The sequence below is a fragment of the Crinia signifera genome, chromosome 4 (assembly GCF_055691185.1).
Source record: "Crinia signifera chromosome 4, ASM5569118v1, whole genome shotgun sequence".
Classification (NCBI taxonomy): domain Eukaryota; kingdom Metazoa; phylum Chordata; class Amphibia; order Anura; family Myobatrachidae; genus Crinia; species Crinia signifera.
The window spans coordinates 288423197-288442506 of record NC_139220.1 but is presented as its reverse complement, the minus strand read 5'-3'; the positions used below and the strand labels follow the sequence as shown (position 1 = coordinate 288442506).

General features: G+C 45.2%; 1 protein-coding gene across 4 annotated transcripts in view; it reads right to left on the bottom strand.

Annotated features, from left to right (window-relative positions):
• Positions 1 to 1512: 1512 nt before the first annotated feature.
• Positions 1513 to 19310, bottom strand: part of EVI5L (ecotropic viral integration site 5 like) — a 41190-nt gene continuing 23392 nt past the window's right edge. For 2 of the 4 annotated variants that reach the window (XM_083184951.1, XM_083184952.1), the window contains exons 9-20: positions 16898 to 16995; positions 16749 to 16809; positions 9601 to 9654; positions 8915 to 8947; positions 8435 to 8575; positions 7162 to 7290; positions 5827 to 5967; positions 5553 to 5711; positions 4534 to 4680; positions 4000 to 4095; positions 3767 to 3862; positions 1513 to 3006 (exon numbers count right to left, since the gene is read on the bottom strand). In XM_083184951.1, the coding sequence (XP_083041077.1) occupies positions 2719 to 3006; positions 3767 to 3862; positions 4000 to 4095; positions 4534 to 4680; positions 5553 to 5711; positions 5827 to 5967; positions 7162 to 7290; positions 8435 to 8575; positions 8915 to 8947; positions 9601 to 9654; positions 16749 to 16809; positions 16898 to 16995 (1443 nt within the window). In that variant the 3' untranslated portion in view covers positions 1513 to 2718. The remainder of the gene's footprint in view (positions 3007 to 3766; positions 3863 to 3999; positions 4096 to 4533; positions 4681 to 5552; positions 5712 to 5826; positions 5968 to 7161; positions 7291 to 8434; positions 8576 to 8914; positions 8948 to 9600; positions 9655 to 16748; positions 16810 to 16897; positions 16996 to 19310) is intronic. The other 2 variants (XM_083184954.1, XM_083184953.1) reach the window with 2 other exon arrangements.

The following is a 19310-nucleotide window of genomic DNA, read 5'->3' as shown; positions in this document are numbered from 1 at the left end:
CGGCTCACCTACCTGAAGCTCTGCACCCACTGTCATATCACTGTCCTCTCAGTTCTTAACCTGCAAGAACCGTCATGGTGTACCCTCAGAGTCTGCTTATGGTGCATTTGGCACTCGACAAAATTAGACAGAAACAGCAGTATTTACACACTATACACATATAAACAACAGGCGTGCAAGTACGTTCTTGCACGGAACATAGTGCACTGTTCACAACAACATCATATTAAGGTCCGCTGGAGTATCTGACATTATACAGCCAGATATAATACATGACAGAGTTTATTATTCTGTTCATCAAAAAAACGTAAATCTTTTATATAGTGTAAATGGAATCGTTCTATGCAGTGGTATGTGTTGGGGGCACTTATTGCACTTTAAAGGTAAACTATAGATTTATATTTTTTGTGCATTTATCAGTATATGACTCTATAACGGCCATAGGTTCAGGCGAAAGGTCTCACCTATAAAGTTAAGAAATTACATTGATATTTAAAAATGTACCTCAAAAACAGGATTAGATAAGCCATGGCTCTCTAGCAGCAACTGGTAATGCCTGGCAATTTCTAGTTCCACAGCTGAATGAGAGCCAGGACTGCTTTATCTGGGTATAAAACAGGCATGTCCAAACTATGCTCTCCAGCTGTTGCGATAATACAATTCCCATAATGCCTTGCCACAGTTTTGCTATAAGGGAATGCTAAAACTATGGCAAGGCATGCTGGGATGTGTAGTTTCAAAGCATCTGGAGGGACACAGTTTGGACATGCATGGTATAAAATAACAATGAGATGTACCCCAGTTTGACAAATCATTGCCCTTAAGATTTGCATTTTACAGCCTACAAATAAGTTAAAGCAGGACAAAAGCCATTATAATGGGGATATTCAACATGCGGCTCTCCGACTGATGTGTAATACACATACCTGCATGCCCTGCCACAGTGCATGCACTGGTTTAGGATTCCCTAAGCGCAAACACGTGACAGTGGATGATGGGAAGTGTTGTTCCTCAACAGCCAGAGGGACACATGAATACCTCTGCATTACATTATAAAGAGCCAACAATAGGGACCATTTTGTCCTTCATACAATAGATCGGACACCTGTAACAATTGCACTCATTACATTGGCAAAGTGATGGAGTGTGCGTTTTTGTCTACATATTTGAATGTTGCATTTCTGTAGAGAGAACAATAATAATAAAAAAAGAACAAGATATATCTTATTTGTTTGTTAACACTGAAGCATGTACAATAAACAAAATAATTATATATAAATATATATACATTAACACAATTTGTTCTGTAGTGTCAGAGTCTCAGTAACACTGTAGTAAAAGTACTGGGCTGGTACAGTTTTGCGCAGTGGTTAGACAAAGGCCGGCTGGAGGCTAGGCCAGGAGACTCTGGAGTTTGGCAAGCTCAGATTGAGCTGGTTGGAGGCACCTTTGTTTCATACTATATTATGTCAGCAGCCATATTAATCATACTTTGTATGTGGGGGGGGGGGGATCATTTAGCTAAGCAGAAATGTGGGTTTATGTGAAAGGGTGTCATGTTCACAAATCTGCTGTAGTCCATAGGGTAGGTCTGCTTTAATTTTCCAATCTACAATACAAAATGGCAGCTGGAATCTCATTGGTTGCTATGGCTAGGGCAGTGGTGTTATATGCTCAAGTCTTCAAAGACAGACAGAAGTAGTGGCCCAATTTGTAATATACAATATTACAAAACCATAATAGCATTCTGTGAGGCTTAATGGAGTGTTCCCTTTTCTTATTTAGAGGTATTATTACGTGTAACCTTCACACAATAGAGGCAGCCATTTTGTGGTCTGAATTAACATTTATGAAAACGCATTCAATCTCTTGAGACTATGGACATCACAGAGGTACTTCATGAAGTACACATCGGAGGCACTAATTTTGTGAACTGAACAAATATTCAAATGCAACCTATACATTAATATCTTTAAGGTACTGGTTCTTATAAACAGTGGTTCAACCCACAAAATGGCTGCCTTCATGACATTATGGTGGCAGGTACACTATAAAACTTCAGAACTTCCTATATCCATTGAAAAATCAACACTCTGCTACAATCCTTTAGCAGGAATACTGATCTTCTGCATTCACAACTATACTAACTATACTATAAGAAACTACTAGCCAGGTTCAGCAATGGTAAGAGTAATTCATATTATTTTTTTGTCACATAGAACTATAAATGTTGTGGAGCAATCTTATGTCCCTTATTATTTGTAATGCAAGTATGGGTTTAATTATTTCACATTCCAGTTTGCCCATTTCCCCCGACACTGGTTAGTCCTCTATAGGTGTAAAGCATGTGAACAATGGACATTCAGGTGAATGTTAGAATAAAAATGTGAAGTTAAAAACCATCTACTGGATTATCTCATGGAAGTCAGTCAGAACCCATGTGTCAATTCCAACAAGATTCTGTGAAAGTCTCATATGAGGTGTAAGATGAAGGTCTCATTCCATACTGCATGAAGTAGTGTGATTAATACTGGTCCTCTTAAAGGTCAAACTTCAAGTATCCTTGTTGGGATATGGAGGAGCAAATGAAGCACCCATGACGTACCCATCAGTTGTTGCTTCTCAGAGAGAATACTGAGGCTCCTCCTTCAGAGGAATAAGTCGTCCTACAGTGCCAGGCAATACACAAAGATGTGATTTCTGATCCTAACCTTCCTGCTATTCCTCCTCTGCTGGCTCAGGGGGAGTATCAGATGTTGCGCCATTGGTTTCTACTCCTTCTTCACTATCAGAGCTGGCAGAACTCCTGAGGGGCCGCAGAAAGCAAGACTTGTGTGGGGAGTGGGAATACAGGGCATCTTGCAAGGCCCCGAGTGGTCTGGAGAGCAGCTCCTCATCTGAGGAAGGAATAGAGTCTTCATCTTCCCGCCCAGAGTGGGAGGAGAGGTGCAGTCCATCGAAATTTATGGAATCAGAATAAGGTTTGTGACCTCTAAGAAGGAGAATCTGTGGAGAGGAGAGAGATATCAGAGATTGTAAAATAGTATTACACAATATCTTACAATGGACGAGACTTGTCAATTACAGATGGTCCATAGTCAATAGGTTGAACCCATATTGTTGATAGGGTCAATAAGTGGATATGAAAAAGGTAGACACCACAAAAGGTTTACAGGTACAAAAGATTGACAAAAAAAACTCACATGAGAATTTGTAATTTTTATATTTAATCACATGTAACCAGTGGAGTCTCCAGAGGAGGGGCTACAGCAGAGTTCAAAATTCAAATAGGGGAGCCCCACCAACTGCCACACTAAACTGACTAGCAGTTGGTGTTACTCCCCTATTTGAATTTTGAACTGTACTGCAGCCCCTCCTCTGGAGCCGCTACTGCATGTAAACCAAATTATTGGAAAGGTGTACCCTTACAGACTTGCATAGTACTACAAGCTTTGGGCAAGGTGCCTCACTCCCCTACTGCTGGACTCGCCACAGGGTACAATTACCAATTATAGTCCACGTGGATGATAAATTATGAAAAAAATAGAAAAAAAAAACTTGTGTCAACCATTGTCATGTTTACTTTTTGCACCTGTCAACATGAAGCACTGTTGACCTATTGAGAAGGTTGACCTTTTTTTTTACCAGTTGACCATATCATCCAGATACCTTATACAGACAGAATAGACATTTGGTGCACACCATAGATAATTAATTTCAAAGGAAAACATGTACTGGTGAACCATTGATAAACACATAGACTGACCTCCTGCCTCAGCTCCTCGATCTGATCCTTCAGCTCCCGGATATACTGAGAGGAGTCGGAGTCATTCAGCTTTCCTTGTATCACCCCTTCCTCTTTCTGGGAGAGAGGAGAAGGAGTCAGAGAGCAGCATTTACCACAGGTGACAGGGATAACACAGCAGGGATGGGGGAATCTGAACAGATGGAAGTGGTGTAAATGGACAGACGTGCAGATGGTTCATATAAACCCTTCACCTGTATCTCCAGCTCAGCGATCCGCTGACGCATTTCAGCAACGGCTGCCATGCTGTCTGCTTCTCTCAGCCTCACTGCCATCACTTCTTCTTTATTCTGGGAAGAAACACAAAATGGCTCATTTACAAAATGGAGGTGGCACACAGAAGCCCTTCATTTACTGCTGTACTCTCACTAATGTGTATCCTCCAGACCTTGCACATACTATGTATGGAAATGTGACAACTTGCACAGCACAATGCGTACTGAGGACATTTGGGTGGGGGGTGGGGGACAGGTGTTGCCTAGTTTTGACGTCATGCACTCTGCCCACGAATAATGTATTTTTGCACTGAGATCAGGTCTACTAGGTGGGAGACCACTGGACTTTTTAACTACAATTCAATCCAGTCTTCAATCCACAATAATAATAACACCTAGGCTGGATATGCAGAATGATCATAGAATGGCTAAATGGGGCTTAAACATAGGTGCAGACCAATATATGTAGGCTTCACTTGTATATGTCCTGTGCTGCACCATCTTTAGCCTCACCTTGCACTCTGTCACTGCATGTTTCCGCTTAGCCTCGCTCATCTGTGTCTGCAGAGTCTTGGTCTGAGCGGCCTCAGTTTGCAGCCTCTCTCGCAGCTCCTTGCACTCTTTCTCCAGCCGCGAGAGCTGTTTCTCATGCATCAGCTCCTGGGGAGAGTAGGAGGCATCAGCAGCCTGTTGGGTGACTCAGTTTATCCCAGGACCACAATTCCCTGTAATTACTGTACAGTACATCCTTTCATCCACACACAGAGCATACAGGTACAATAGGTCTTCTGCTGCAGCCTGTTTCACCACAAACTGATGCTAGGGGCATCCTGTTACTTGACATCAGTTAGTGAATCCTACAGGTACCTTCCTAGTCACAGCTTACACTGACTTTCCACTGCCAACACCGAACACAAAAGCTACAGAAGCTGGTAGAAGACAAAAAGCTTAAAAGAGCAAGAGGAAAGAACCTCAGTTGTATATGTTAGTGTTAATTTTAGTACCCTGCATCTTCCAAAACCAAGTGCAGTTCCTCTTCCCTGCCTGGGGTGTCTGCTCTGATAGGCAGACCAGCTTTGGTCTGCATATTAGTGCTGAACTACAGACCACACTGTGCTAGAAGCACCATTGCAGAGAGTTACTTTCATTATACACAGCCAATCAACCAATCAGAAGCCTTGTCACTAAGGACCATTTTATTAAGTTAGGACTTCTGCAGAGCGTGGCATTGTGCCCTTTTATATAAACATTCCTTTCACTTCATTCAATTATATTATTTAACAAAAGATTACTAAAAACAGTACTTGTGTATTATCATGGCGCCCGCAAAATCAGCCGAAAATCGTACGCAAATCGCAGGCAAAAATCGGATGCGATTTAGCGACCGATTTTCGGCTGATTTTCATGCTATTCACAACCTTGAAGTCAGAACGATGCAAGATTAAGCATGACTGACACCAACCAGCCCTTTACAAGGAGAATATACAGAATACAATACAGTATATGACCACTGACGGCAAATGTCGAGTCACCTGACTTTCCAGTACAAGAACTCTTTGGCGGAGTTCACGTGTTTCGCTTTGAGCCATGGCTTCTCTTAACCGACAAGACATAATCTCATCCTGTAGGTCCCCAGTTGCACTCTTACGAGGAGAGTCTTTCCAAATACCTCCACCCCGGGACGACAGTGACTACATAATAACAAAAAAATGGCATGACAAGAAATAAAAAATGATTATGACAAATGCTGAGGAGACAATGTGAACTAGAGGGAAAGCTCTGAAGACCTAATTATGTGTCTCTCACCTGCCAGCGATCACTCAGCTCGATCACTTGTTGCTTTCCCTCCCGCATGACCTGCAAAGCGTGGGCTTCTCTCTTCCTCAGAGCCTGCACTTCTTCCTGGAGCATTGCAATGTTACTCTCATCGGGAAGAGAGCTGTTCCGCTGCAGAGAAGAACATCCATGATAGAGAGGTTCCTCCAACCTTTATATCCCATAGTTGGAACTTGACTGATACTGTACGTCATCTTCTCCAGCTGTTCCCAACTCAACAATACCTCATTTTATATGATGATGTTTGGACTAGCTAAGGTCTCACCTTAGCTAGCTGGTACCATTGATATCATGCTATCTTCTGTAGCTGGAACAGGACATGAAGTACTTTCACATTTCTAGTAGACCATATCATGTCTCACCTTCTACAGATAAACCACCATACCATGGGCCCATATACACTTCATCATTCACCTTCTATAGCTAGTAACGAGCATCCGGTGGCTCACCCTCTATAGCCGCTATACACCATGTTGTTAAGTCATGGTCTAATGCTAGCTAGCCAGTAAAGACTATGTAGACATCATGGTCTTCAATTGTTCCCAACTATGAGCCTGAATCCGACCTGATTGCTAGACTAGCGTATTCTCGCAGCCTAGCGAACAGGTCATCGCCGCCCACTCCCCCGATCAACACTCTCCCCCTCCCGCCGCCTGCAACCTAATTGCTAGCATGTGAATGGATATGTACGAGAACACATCATCCCGCATGGGGCCGAAGGTTTGCGACCATCGAATGATTTCTCTCCCCATCGGAAATAAAAGTCATTCTAAACCGACTTATTTCTGCTGCAGATCGCCGAATACGGGGCGGGCGCTAACGTCATGTGACATCAACCGCCCATCCCGAGCAGTGTACCCAGGAGAGCGTCCAGTGTTTTTATGGGGACGCCTCATAAAAAAGCACAGCGTCCCCTGCTGCCACCCCCTGTCCACCCCTGTCAGTGGGAACACCTTGAAAAATGTGATACTCACCAAATGCATTCATACAGGGAGTATGAACATGCACATATCCACGCAAGCGCAAACCCCCCACCATCAGAAACGGGGCCAATTCCTGTCCGAGCCAGCTTAACACAGGCTTATATCAGTATTACTGTAGCTGGTATAGAACAAGTCACATTGGGGGAAATTAACTAAGATGAGATTTCTATTTCACATGGAATCTCTGGTCAACCAATCAGAATCTACTACTTATTTATTTATCACCTTTTAGAAGATAATAGATAGTATCTCATTGGTTACCCATAGCAACATGCCATGTGAACTAGAACTCCATCTTAGTAAATGTCCCCCATTGTCTCACCTTTTCTAGCTCTACTACTTTCTCCTGCATCTCCTTTAGGGCTCCCAGTGTCTCTGCCTCTCTTAGCCGGGATTGTTCTCGCTCTGTCTCCAGGTGGGTAACTAGCTCTTCTGTAATACGTGGATCACCCTACAACAGGAGAGAACAACAGATTTCCTCAGCCTAGTACAGGTGGTGCCAGACATTATAATAATGCAGCCAATATACCATTGTGTGGGAGGGTCACGTACATGTAGCAACAGGAAGACTAATGTCACAGATTTTGCATTGCACGCAAGTCCGAATGTGGCTACATCTAGTGATAAACTGCTGCGTACACATCTTAGTGTACTTGTGAGCAACTCAGTTGTACGTATCTCCCTCTCTGCACCTGTTGAATGGCTGTGGGCATCAATAATGTAAATTCCCGCAAGAAAGACGTTTGTGGGTGTGTCTCTTGCATACAGATAAGTGGGGTGGTGTGCTTGCATTACAGTGGGCCTCCCAAATAGTGTTTGATTACATGTGACAAGAATCAGACCCAATTAGCGTACGCTGGCTTATGTGCGCACATGCCTGTGTCAATATCACGCACTAAATACATGCCACACAGACTATTACATCCCATTCTGACACTCATGTGGCCACAGTTGCAGCAATCAGCATGATATACCTGCGGGGACATGGAATGTTCAAAATAATGGGTGGCCCAAGCTGTATATAGGCAGAACAATGGGGCGTTCCCTATCAAATGATATAGAGCTGCAATAATGCAGCTATTTTATGGACAAACGCAGAAACAAAATTGAATTTGATGAAATGCCAATTATCTTCTATGGGTGGAGAATTCACTCCTTCGCTAAGCGTGCTTACAAAAGTACAGTACATTAATATGTACACATTCTAATTAAATATGTAAAAAAAAAAGTACAATGCCGGTCTCATGGTTGGATAACATGACGAGGCATTAACTGTGCAAGTTAGCGTTCTGACTAAAGCAAACTGTATTTCGGTGCTGTATTCGTGAAGAGATTGGATAGGATAAGCCATCCTCTGATGAAACCACACCCAGTAGGAGGCGGAGAAATGCATTTGCAGGACATTGTTTCTTGGCGCAGCGGTCAGCCACTTGGGCAGGGACTGATGCGAATGTTTAAATATTCTCTGTGCGGAATAGGTGTGTGCTATATAAATAACTGGTAGTAATAATAATAATAATAATAATAACTGAACGTGCTGGTGGGGTTTAGAAGCATTGGTTAGGAAGGCTGTTCCATCATGGAATCTCGCTCACCTGTTTATCCTGCAGTTGCCGTATAAGGTTCTGTGCACTTTGTAGATTCTCGGCAGAAGTGTAATATTGCTGCTTTACCAAAGCCAGTTCTCTTTTTATGGCATAGTTCTCCTCAGCTTCCTGAGCCCGTGTCACCTGACCCTGTGTGGGAGGAGCCAAGGAAAGCCATTCCTATCAGACTTATTCTGCCACCCTGACATATCAATCCCTGCATGCCTCCCCAATGGTCTCTATTTTTGCAGAAAGGCTCCAGTTATCTCTATTTCCATAACCCCTACCCAGTCTTCTGAAGGCACAATCTACAGTCTGTCTGTATTATCTGTCTCCATAACCAATTGACATTCAGCCCCACCATGGAAGACATTAATTGGTTTCCACCCATCTACAGCTGTCTTTGCCCATGACAGGACCAATACATCAGGAAAAGAAGGAATCACAGGGTGATCCTAGACAAATAAGCAAGAAGAGAGGTCACTGTACCTGGATGAGCCTGTCCGCTAATGCAGCACTTTCCTATGAGACAGTCCACAAAGGACGAGGAGACAGGAAGAGAGAGGAAAGGAAGGAAAAAAGCGAGAGAGAAGACAAAAGGGAGATAGAGCAGGGGAGAGAGAAAGAAAAAAGGTAACCACCACCGCACTAGGAAAAGCAGAGTTAGACAGGTTGCACCAAAACCATTTTTAAAATGACATTTCTCTATTGGAAGAAATCACCCTGGGACAATTCAAAATGGCCACCTTACAAATATGGCATTTAGTATGTATTCCCTGGGCCGGATTAATGTTTGTAGGGCAGATGTAACATGTGCAGAGAGAGTAAGATTTGGGTGGGGTGAGTCCAAACTGAAATTACGTGCTCTCTGCACGTAACGTCATCCCCACCAACATTGCAATATGGTTTCGCCCAGTTGTGTGCTTTACTTAAAAATATGAATATGATACCAATAGATTTGTTTGAAAGCCACTACTATGGACTACTGGATCTAATTAGTGAGCAGAATTTGTTCATCCAATCAATTTTTGTTACAATGCAGGAGAAGAAGGTAAGGCAGCCATATTGAAATATCCCATGTAGGGAAGATGGGGGAAGGAAAATTATGGCATTACCATAGACACTGTGATGAGGGGAAGAAAGAACAGTTAAATGATAGAGATGCAAAGACTTACCTTTTCTAGTGTCTCAATACGCTGCTTTAGAAGTCTGTTCTCCGTTCGCAATCGCTGCACAGAGTGGTAAGAAAGGAAACAGGCATCAGGTACAGAAAAACCTTCCAACCCAACCAGAGCAGACGTACTTACACTGCTCTTCTACAAAGCCTCAGGAAGCTTATTGGTTGCTAGACCTGGATGATTAGATGTATATCTGCTAGAACAGATCTATAAGGAGCTTGCTCAACCTTTAGTCCTCAAATAGTTTCATTCATTTACATGTACACCAGAAATTTAGCTTTTTATTGTCTATTTCTGGTGAAGCACAGCGACAATAACATCACAAGGGGTGGCAGCAGATTCTATCTGCACAGTATATAAATGTGTCATCATACATCATTGCTGCAGTCACACCAAGCAGCACCTCTATGCGCACCATGTCCCTTGAGACTCTGCAGGTGTCAGGCATCTTGTTTGCAGGAAATGTGTCTACATTGCACCACAATGTAACTGACACACCAGGAGACTGTGCTGATTAATGTGATATAAGACACTAGTATATCTGTGTGCAACTGAGTCTCATCTGTACACAAAGTACTACAACAGGCTTAGCCAACCTGTGGCTCTCCAGCTATTGTGAAACTACACATCCCAGCATGCCCTGCTACAGTTTTAATATTCCCTAATAGCAAAATTGTGGCAGGGCATGCTGGGACTTGTAGTTTCACAACAGCTGGAGAGCCACAGGTTGGTCAGGCCTGTACTACAATGTAGCAGCCACAGCATTCTTCCAATACAAGTGCTGTGCTGCCCCATATACAGTCTCAGACACACAGAATATACAAGTGTCATATATCACACTCTATATTTCTCTTTCAATGGTCCTGGTGACACAGCTCAACACTGGGATGTAGGAGGGTCCGAAGGAGCCAGGCACCTATCCTAAAGCTTTAGAGGGTAGGCTCCTCCCCTACTGCATCCCTGGACTCTTCAGTTCGTGTTAGGTGCCCACTGGAGTGGGTGCTATTCTAAAGGGCTGCAGGAGCAGCCGAAGAATTAGAGTAGTTAGGGTTTTTTTTTATTATTTTATTAACTATTACCCTAGCTAGGTAGGCACAGTGTGAGGATTTTCATAGTGAATCCTCACACTGCTAGCGCAGCAGGAGCTGACAGAAGCGCGTCCTGTCAGCTCTCTGTGCACAGGGTAGACTCTGTCTGGTCTCCCTGTGCTGCGCTTACAGCCTCTATTAAGAGGCTGCCTGGGCTCCGGAGTAGCCTGAAACCGGCTCCACATTTAGGTGGGGATCATGGGGGACAGGCGCTCCGTGATGGCGGCGGCCATTTTATGCGGAGCTTACACGCTGAGCTCCTGACTGAGAGGACAGCAGCGCTGTGACAGGCATGTTCCAAGTGGTCCCCATTTGAGGGGGAGATACTGGAACAAGGAAATCCTACCTAAGGAGCGGCTAGCTGGGGGTGGTTGGCGCCAAAAGGTCACGGACCCCGCAGCAGCAGGGACTTTGGTCTCTTCCTTCACTCTGACTTTGGCGCCTTTCAGAACGCTTGCAGCGGAGCTGAGCTGGCTTATTGATCCTGGCAGAGTGACTTGGATTTCCTGGGCATCGCTTCCCCGCAGTTGAAACCTACAGACAGCTAAGTGATTGGGTGCATTGACTTTGTATAAACGCTTGTACAATTGTTTGCACTGTGTATATTGAGATATATATATATACGCTTCACTTGCATCATGTCTGAGCATCAGGCTGTGGTTTTGGGGGAGGGAGTCCTTAGTGCACTGAGCGCGTGCAATGTTTGCACACAAAAGTTTGTCCCTGAGCAGATGGCCAAGGGGGGCTTATGTATTACTTGCGCTGATGTGAGACCCATGGGCAGTGAACACCATAGGGGAGAGCAGAGTGAACCTGCGTGGGCCAGTGCCCTAGGCAGGTCGGTAAACGCTTTGGTGCAGCTTCTGGACAGGCAGAGTGATGTGCTGGTAGAATCACAGAGACCTATGCCATCATCTCAGCAGTCGTCTGGCTCCTTACCTCTTACCCAGGCAGATCCTGCACTTATTCAGGTGATGCAGGATACTGCTAAGGGGATCAACAGATTCAGTGAAATACTGGACAAAATGGATGAGGTTACAGGGACCCCTAAAAGGTCTTATGCTATGCCTAATGTGTTAGAGGAAGAGGAAGGAGAGTATACTGACACACCCTGGGACCAGGGTGATGATTTTGAAGAGACCTCTGCTGCTGGTATAGAGGATCTTATTGTGGCTGTAAAACAGGCGTTAAAACTGTCTGTTGAGGATAAGACCCCTGTTAAGGGTGTTTTTAAGCGACAGCGAAAGGAGGCTGTTACTTTTCCCTCAGATGAGGGGTTACAGGAACTATTGGAAGGGGCTTGGAAAACCCCAGATAAGAGGCTACAGATGCCTAAAAGATTCCTTAGTCTGTACCCCATGCCGGAGTCTCATTCTGAACTCTGGGAAAAGGTGCCTGTTGTGGATGCTTCTGTGGCACGCTTATCAAAAGCTACGGTATTACCTGTACAGGGTGGTGCAGCTTTTAAAGATGCTGTGGATAAAAAGCTAGAGGGAAACCTCAAGGCTATTTTTGAAGGGGTGGGGTTTACCCTGCGTCCCCTTATTGCTTCAGCCTGGGTCTCTAAGGCCATTATAGAGTGGGCTGGTGAGCTATGCACCATGCTGCAGGCTGACCACGGTGCTTTGCTGGTAGCAGAAAAGATTAAGGCCGCTGCAGAATATGCGGTGGAAGCAGAGGAGGAAGCTCTTAAAATGGCTACCAGAGTATCCACAGTCTCCATAAATGCCAGGAGGGTACTCTGGCTTAAGGCCTGGGAAGCGGACAATGAGTCCAAAAAGGCCTTAGAAATGTTAGCTTTCAAGGGAAAGTTACTTTTTGGTTCTGAGCTTGAGGAGATTATAAAACAAGCCACAGGCGGCAAGAGTACGTTTCTGCCGGCCTCCTCAACAAAGCAGTCATCCAGATTTGCTGCTTTTAGGCCGTCCTTTCGGCCCTCCCCTAGAGGTGGTGCGTCCTTTCGGGGACAATCGTTCAGGGGAAAGTTCCAGAACTCCAGGGGCAAATCCCAAAGGTCCAAGTTTGGCTCTTTCAATAAGAAGCCTGCCTCTAAAGGAGAGGAAAAACCCTCCGCATGACTGCCAGGGGATCAGCCCGGCAGGGATAAAGGTGGGGGGGGCGTCTTACACACTTCAGAGACGCTTGGGCTTCTCTAGACCAGGATACCTGGGTCTTAGAGATTATTACCCAGGGTTACAAAATCCCTTTCAGAGGGCGGACTCCAAAGAGGTTCATCCCCACACCCATACCAAAGCAGGCGCTCCTGCGCACAGCTCTTATGAGAGCGGCTCATTCCCTTTTGGAAAAAGGGGTGGTAGTCCCGGTTCCCAGGGCAGAGTGGAAGAAAGGATTTTACTCCACGCTGTTCCTGGTGCCCAAACCAGACGGGTCTTTCAGACCAATACTAAATTTGAAGTCCTTAAATGTTCACCTTTGGGTAGACCATTTCAAAATGGAGTCTTTGAGAACTGTACTCCTGAGTCTGGACCAGGGAGAATTTCTGGCGTCCATGGATGTCCAGGACGCATATCTGCACGTTCCCATTCACCCGGAACATCAGATGCTGTTGAGATTTGCCATAGGAGACCTGCATTTACAGTTCCGGGCGTTACCCTTTGGCCTAGCAACCGCGCCAAGGGTATTTACAAAAATAATGTCTGTGATGGCGGCAGTGCTGAGGCTCAGGGGAATCACAGTAATACCCTATTTGGACGATCTCCTGTTCAAAGCAGAATCAGCAACACTGCATCAAAGTCATTTAAAAGAGGCCATCAGTTTTTTGCAGGCTCACGGCTGGATTTTAAACTTACAAAAATCTCAGTTGGTACCATCACAGAGGATCCAGTTCTTGGGAGTCATACTGGATACCCATCTCCATCGGGTATTCCTCCCGGAGATAAAGGCCAGGGACCTGGTCAATCTAGTTCAGGAGATCCTCAGTGCTCCGAGCTTGTCAGTATGGAGGTGCCTCAAACTCCTGGGGAAAATGGTGGCGTCATTCGAAACGCTTCAATTTGCCAGGTTCCACTCTCGAGTATTCCAATGGAACATTTTGTCAGCCTGGTCAGGAAACACTTTGACCATGAAGACGGAGTTGATAGTGCTGTCCGCAGACACTCGGGACTCCTTGAAATGGTGGACAGAGGTAGATTCCCTTCAGTGGGGTCGGTCATTACAGACCTGGGACTGGTTGATAGTAACTACCGATGCCAGTCTCAGGGGCTGGGGGGCAGTAGCCCTGGATCTCAGGCTGCAGGGCCTGTGGACGGCAGAGGAATCAGCGTTGCCAATCAACATCTTGGAGCTGAGAGCTGTCTGGAAAGTGATTTCCTTGGCGGGAGACAGGTTAAGGAACTCCCCCTTGAGGATTCAGACCGACAATGCCACAGCTGTGGCGTATCTGAATCACCAGGGAGGTACACGCAGCAGATTGGCCATGTGGGAGGTGTCCAGAATCTTTCTATGGGCGGAACAGAATGTTCCTGCAGTATCGGCTATATTCATTCCAGGAGTGGAGAATATAGAAGCAGTCTTCCTGAGCAGGGAGGAGCTCAAGGAAGGAGAATGGAGCCTACACCCTCAGGTGTTTCACCAGATCACTGCAATGTGGGGAACTCCGGATTTGGACCTAATGGCATCCAGGTTCAACCATCAGGTGCCCAGGTTCTATGCCAGAACGAGAGATCCGCTAGCAGAGGCAGTGGATGCCATGACTACCCATTGGCAGGGAGATCTTCTTTATGCATTCCCTCCTATTCCGATGTTAGCAAGACTGTTAAAGAGGGTACAGGACCAGAAGGTCCCGGTGATCCTTGTGGCCCCAGATTGGCCAAGGAGGTCTTGGTATTCGAGGCTTCAGAGGTTATCAGTGGATTCATGGCGTCTACCTCTGAGACCAGACCTGTTAAGACAAGGCCCATTCAATCATCTGGATTCCGATCGATTGATTTTGACGGCTTGGTTATTGAAACCGCCATTTTGAAAAAGAAAGGATTTTCTGACGCAGTAGTGCAGACTATGATAAAAGCCAGAAAGGCTGTTTCTTCTGCAAATTATTATAGAGTCTGGAAGACTTATATTAGATGGTGTGAGAGGCAAAAAGCTCACACATCTCACTTCAAATTATCAAAAAATGTTGGATTTTTTACAAGATGGATTTTCTTCGGGCCTAAGCCTTCAGTCGTTGAAGGTGCAGATTTCGGCCTTGTCCATCTATTTTCAAAAAAAGAATTGCCATTTTACCGGAGATTCAAACTTTTTTACAAGGGGTATCCAAACTGAAACCCCCTTACAAGCAACCAGTAGCACCTTGGGACCTGTCACTGGTTTTGGATTGCCTTCAGAAGGCACCTTTTGAGCCTTTGAGGTCGGCTGACTTTAAGTTTCTCACGTGGAAGTTAGTGTTTTTGTTAGCAGTAGCATCTGCTAAGAGGGTGTCTGAGTTGGGAGCCTTGTCATGCAAATCTCCCTTCTTAATCTTTCACGATGACAGGGCTGTTCTGAGAACAGTGCCGCAATTTTTACCGAAGGTAGTCTCTGCCTTCCATTTAAATCAGGAGATAGTTCTACCTGTGTTTCAACCCCCAGAGGGTTCCAAGAAAAGGGACAAGTTGAAGACTTTGGATGTTGTGCGTGCCTTACGCATATATGTGGACAGAGTGAAGAGTGTTAGAAAGACTGACACTTTATTGGTATTGTATGACGTACATAAAATTGGTTGGCCTGCATCTAAGCAGACCATTGCTAGGTGGTTGCGATCTGTGATAGCTTTTGCATACACCAAAGTGGGTAGGCCTGTACCGGCCAGAATTAATGCGCATACCACCAGGTCAGTTGCTACCTCTTGGGCGGTCCGACATGGGGCCACAGCGGAGCAGGTTTGCAGAGCTGCCACTTGGTCATCTGTTCACACATTTGCCAAATTCTATAGGTTCCATGAGTTCGCGTCGGAGGACGCATCATTCGGGCGAGCAGTGCTGAGAGCTGCAGACCTGAGCGTACCCTCCCAAAGGACCGGCTCTGGAACGTCCCAGTGTTGAGCTGTGTCACCAGGACCATTGAAAGAGAAAAAGGGATTTTTGTAAGAACTTACCGTTCGAATCCCTTTCTCTGATATGGTCCTGGTGACACAGCGATCCCTCCCTTACGCTCAGTAAGTATGCCAGAATTTCATGATGTTCATGTTAAAATGGTTAAAAGTTAACAGTTTCTGTTATAAAATGTGCATATAATATGTGCAGGCGTTTGTACTGAGTTTATGTATTCCAGTGGCTTTGAAAGTTGAACTGAAGAGTCCAGGGATGCAGTAGGGGAGGAGCCTACCCTCTAAAGCTTTAGGATAGGTGCCTGGCTCCTTCGGACCCTCCTACATCCCAGTGTTGAGCTGTGTCACCAGGACCATATCAGAGAAAGGGATTCGAACGGTAAGTTCTTACAAAAATCCCTTTATTGTGTTTCTATTAAAGATGCATTTTCAGCAAAATAAGCCATCTGGCAATTATAGAACGGAACAGGACCTGGTGGCTCCCTGGCGCCGGGCATCATGCGCTGCGTGGTGTACTAAGGCAAGATGTATGAGGACACGTTTATTATTGTCACGTAATGTGAAGGTAACATGAGGGGCTACCTGATACTGTAGGTTGGCTTCCACCTACAGGCATCAGTCTGGTCTGTATTTAGGAAGACATGACTTTTTACTTCCTGATTTACGATTGGCTAGCTCTAGAGACTTGACTGTATGCATGATTTCAATAGGATTTATTTATTTAGGGAAATGACTACTTCTGATGACATCTGCATCATTAATATCACAAACATTCTACAGTGCTGGACAGTGGTTACCCCATAGACTTACAGCATAACATGCAGGGTAAGACCTGTGTGACAGACAAGAAAACAGGGCACTGCACACAACAGTTTACTATCTAGTGGACGCTTTATTTGTTCATTTGCTGGGATTTGCATGACAACTTCTGATTGGACGGCTGCCTGAATCTATTGCTCTACCCGTGCCTGGCTTTAGAAGACATGTTTTACATTTGACAGCAGAGGTTTCACCTTGATTTCAATTTGCTCTTCCATCTCTTTGCTTTTAATTGCAGCATATTCTTTTTCCAATCTACGGGGAGAAACCAACACGAACGTCTGAGCGTGAAACACACAATTATGAAGTGCAAAGTGTAATCTCATTTGGCATAGGTCCATACCGTTTCATTCTCTTTGGGTTGTACTTGACTTGGTATGCCTTAAGGATCAGCTTATCGGGGCAGCTGTCAAACTGGTGCGGGATTACCTTTTGAAAATACTGAGATGACAGATACAATGCTGTTACTTAACCAAGGTTTACAAGACAATCATTGAGAATATCATTGTCTCTTTATATATAAAATATAAATTAAATCAGACTAAATTCAATATCAACATGAGATCAGATACAATGCTATGAGATCCAAGTCCAAAGAGGCTCTCTTGGGTCTTCTATTCTGACTTGACTATTCAACATGGTCTGTGTATGAAAGCAGGGGTAGAGTGTGGCGCAGTTCCACAATAACCTACCTACAGTATACAGTACATCTTCTTGTTGACAATCTGATTTGACCGTTAACTATAGTGGCCAGGAGGAGTAGTAAAGCCTGCAAGTGTGCTAATGGGGGAGGACAAGATGAGGTGATGAAACCACCACATCAGAAAGGAAGGGTTTCCCCCACCTCATCTCACACTTTGTCAAGCCGATCTACATAGAATCTGGTCACGTCTGCTTTGAACAGAGAACACTGAGGCGACTCATGGCCCTCATATAACCAATTTCATAGAGATTATGGCCGGTATTCAATGCCACTGACGCTGAGCTATGACGGTGAGCAGTGCCGGTAGCTCGCCGTCAGAGTATCCAACTCCCCCCCCCCCCTTTATATGCTGGTTCCACCTCGGTGGTTCGTTTTCAGTGTGGTGGAAACTGCGAGGCTCGCCACAAAATGCAGCGGACTCGCTGCATTTTCGGAGAACCTCGCCGTTTTAGAGGATCCTTGCCGTTCTCCGACGGTGAGGATTCCGGGCAAACATTGAATATGGCGAGGGTGTTGGACGGCTAGGATGGCTCACTCTATAGAAGTACAGACACATACACACGCACGTGCACACACACACACACCTACTGTATATCCATACCGATTTTCTGCTCCACCAGTGTACCACGTTTCCATGGAAACTTGCCGCTCACTATATGAATACTACAGATAGTATATGAATATTGACAGCAGCCCTACTTAATGTATTCCAAATTACAAAATAATAGTCAATTTCCAATCAAGTGAAATATTATCTTTTTCCCTTTACTGATAAGTGCAGATACTTTATCTGGTCCGATCCATTTGTTTTTGTAATTACTAATTACTGCAATCTTCTTTCAGACAAGTTCCGACACTTAAGGCTTGAATATGTGCAGTGCAAAATATAAAGTGCTGCCTGATAAATGGACAGATGGCAGATAATAATTCAATGACATATGCGAAGACAAGCCTGTGTTCTTTAAGAATGTATCAGGTAGGTGCAGGGGTGCCGACAGGTCGGCCTGGCACCGTTAAAGCAGAAGGCAAGCAGCCACAAGAAAAACTATATTTGTTTTTTTTAGGGTGGGGTGAGAGGTGCAGAGTGCACTGAACAGCGTGTGCTGAGCTGGGGAAAGAGGCTGTGCTGCGGCCTGTCCTCTCTCAAGAAATGCCTAGCTCTCTGCAATGCGGCAGGGGGTGCAGAACCTTGCGCCTCCATCAGACCTGAGTAAAAAGTAACTCTTCCCCCCTCTCAGTGCCACTGGGCAGGCAAGACTCAGAGGCAGATGGAAGATATAAACATGCTTGCGATACATGAGCAATTTAAATATACCTAGGACAGGCATATGAATATCCTTGCAAATACCTAAGGATCAAAAAGGGTTTATATTATACCTAAAGGATCCAAAAGGGCCAGACTAGATGGGCCAAGTCGTTCTTATCTGCCGTCACATTCTATGTTTCTATGTGAGATGAGATCATGCAGAAGGAGTGTACCACCACTCACCACCAGCATCATCGCTTCCTACAGATCATTTATAATTTACTGTTCTGAACACTTTAAAAAAAAAATGAGAAGAGACAATTGTGCATTCAAGCACTAAAGGGGTTGAAGAGATTAACCCCTTCACGACATTTGACGTATATATACGTCATGGCCGGGAAGTACTTCCCGACACATGACGTATATATACGTCATGACTTTAAACTGTCACTGCGTCTCGAGACGCAGTGACAGAGGGACGATGTCTGCTGTCCCTGACAGCAGACATGTCCCTGCATGCCCAGGGGGGGCTGCGATGTCGCCCCCCCGTCGGCGATCGCTGTGATTGGCTGTTCAGTGTGAACAGCCATTCACAGCGTTTTCCTGTGTTACCAGCGAATCAGACGCTTGGTAACACAGGTGTCAATCACCGCCGGGCGTCAGGGGGCATGAGGGGGTCATCGGTGACGATGACACCTCACCCCACCCTCACCCCACCTGCCCCCAAGGCTGTGATTGGTCCGTGGGACCCACGGACCAATCACAGCCAAGGCGCGACATTTAAACTAACGGTGACTGCGCTGCAGA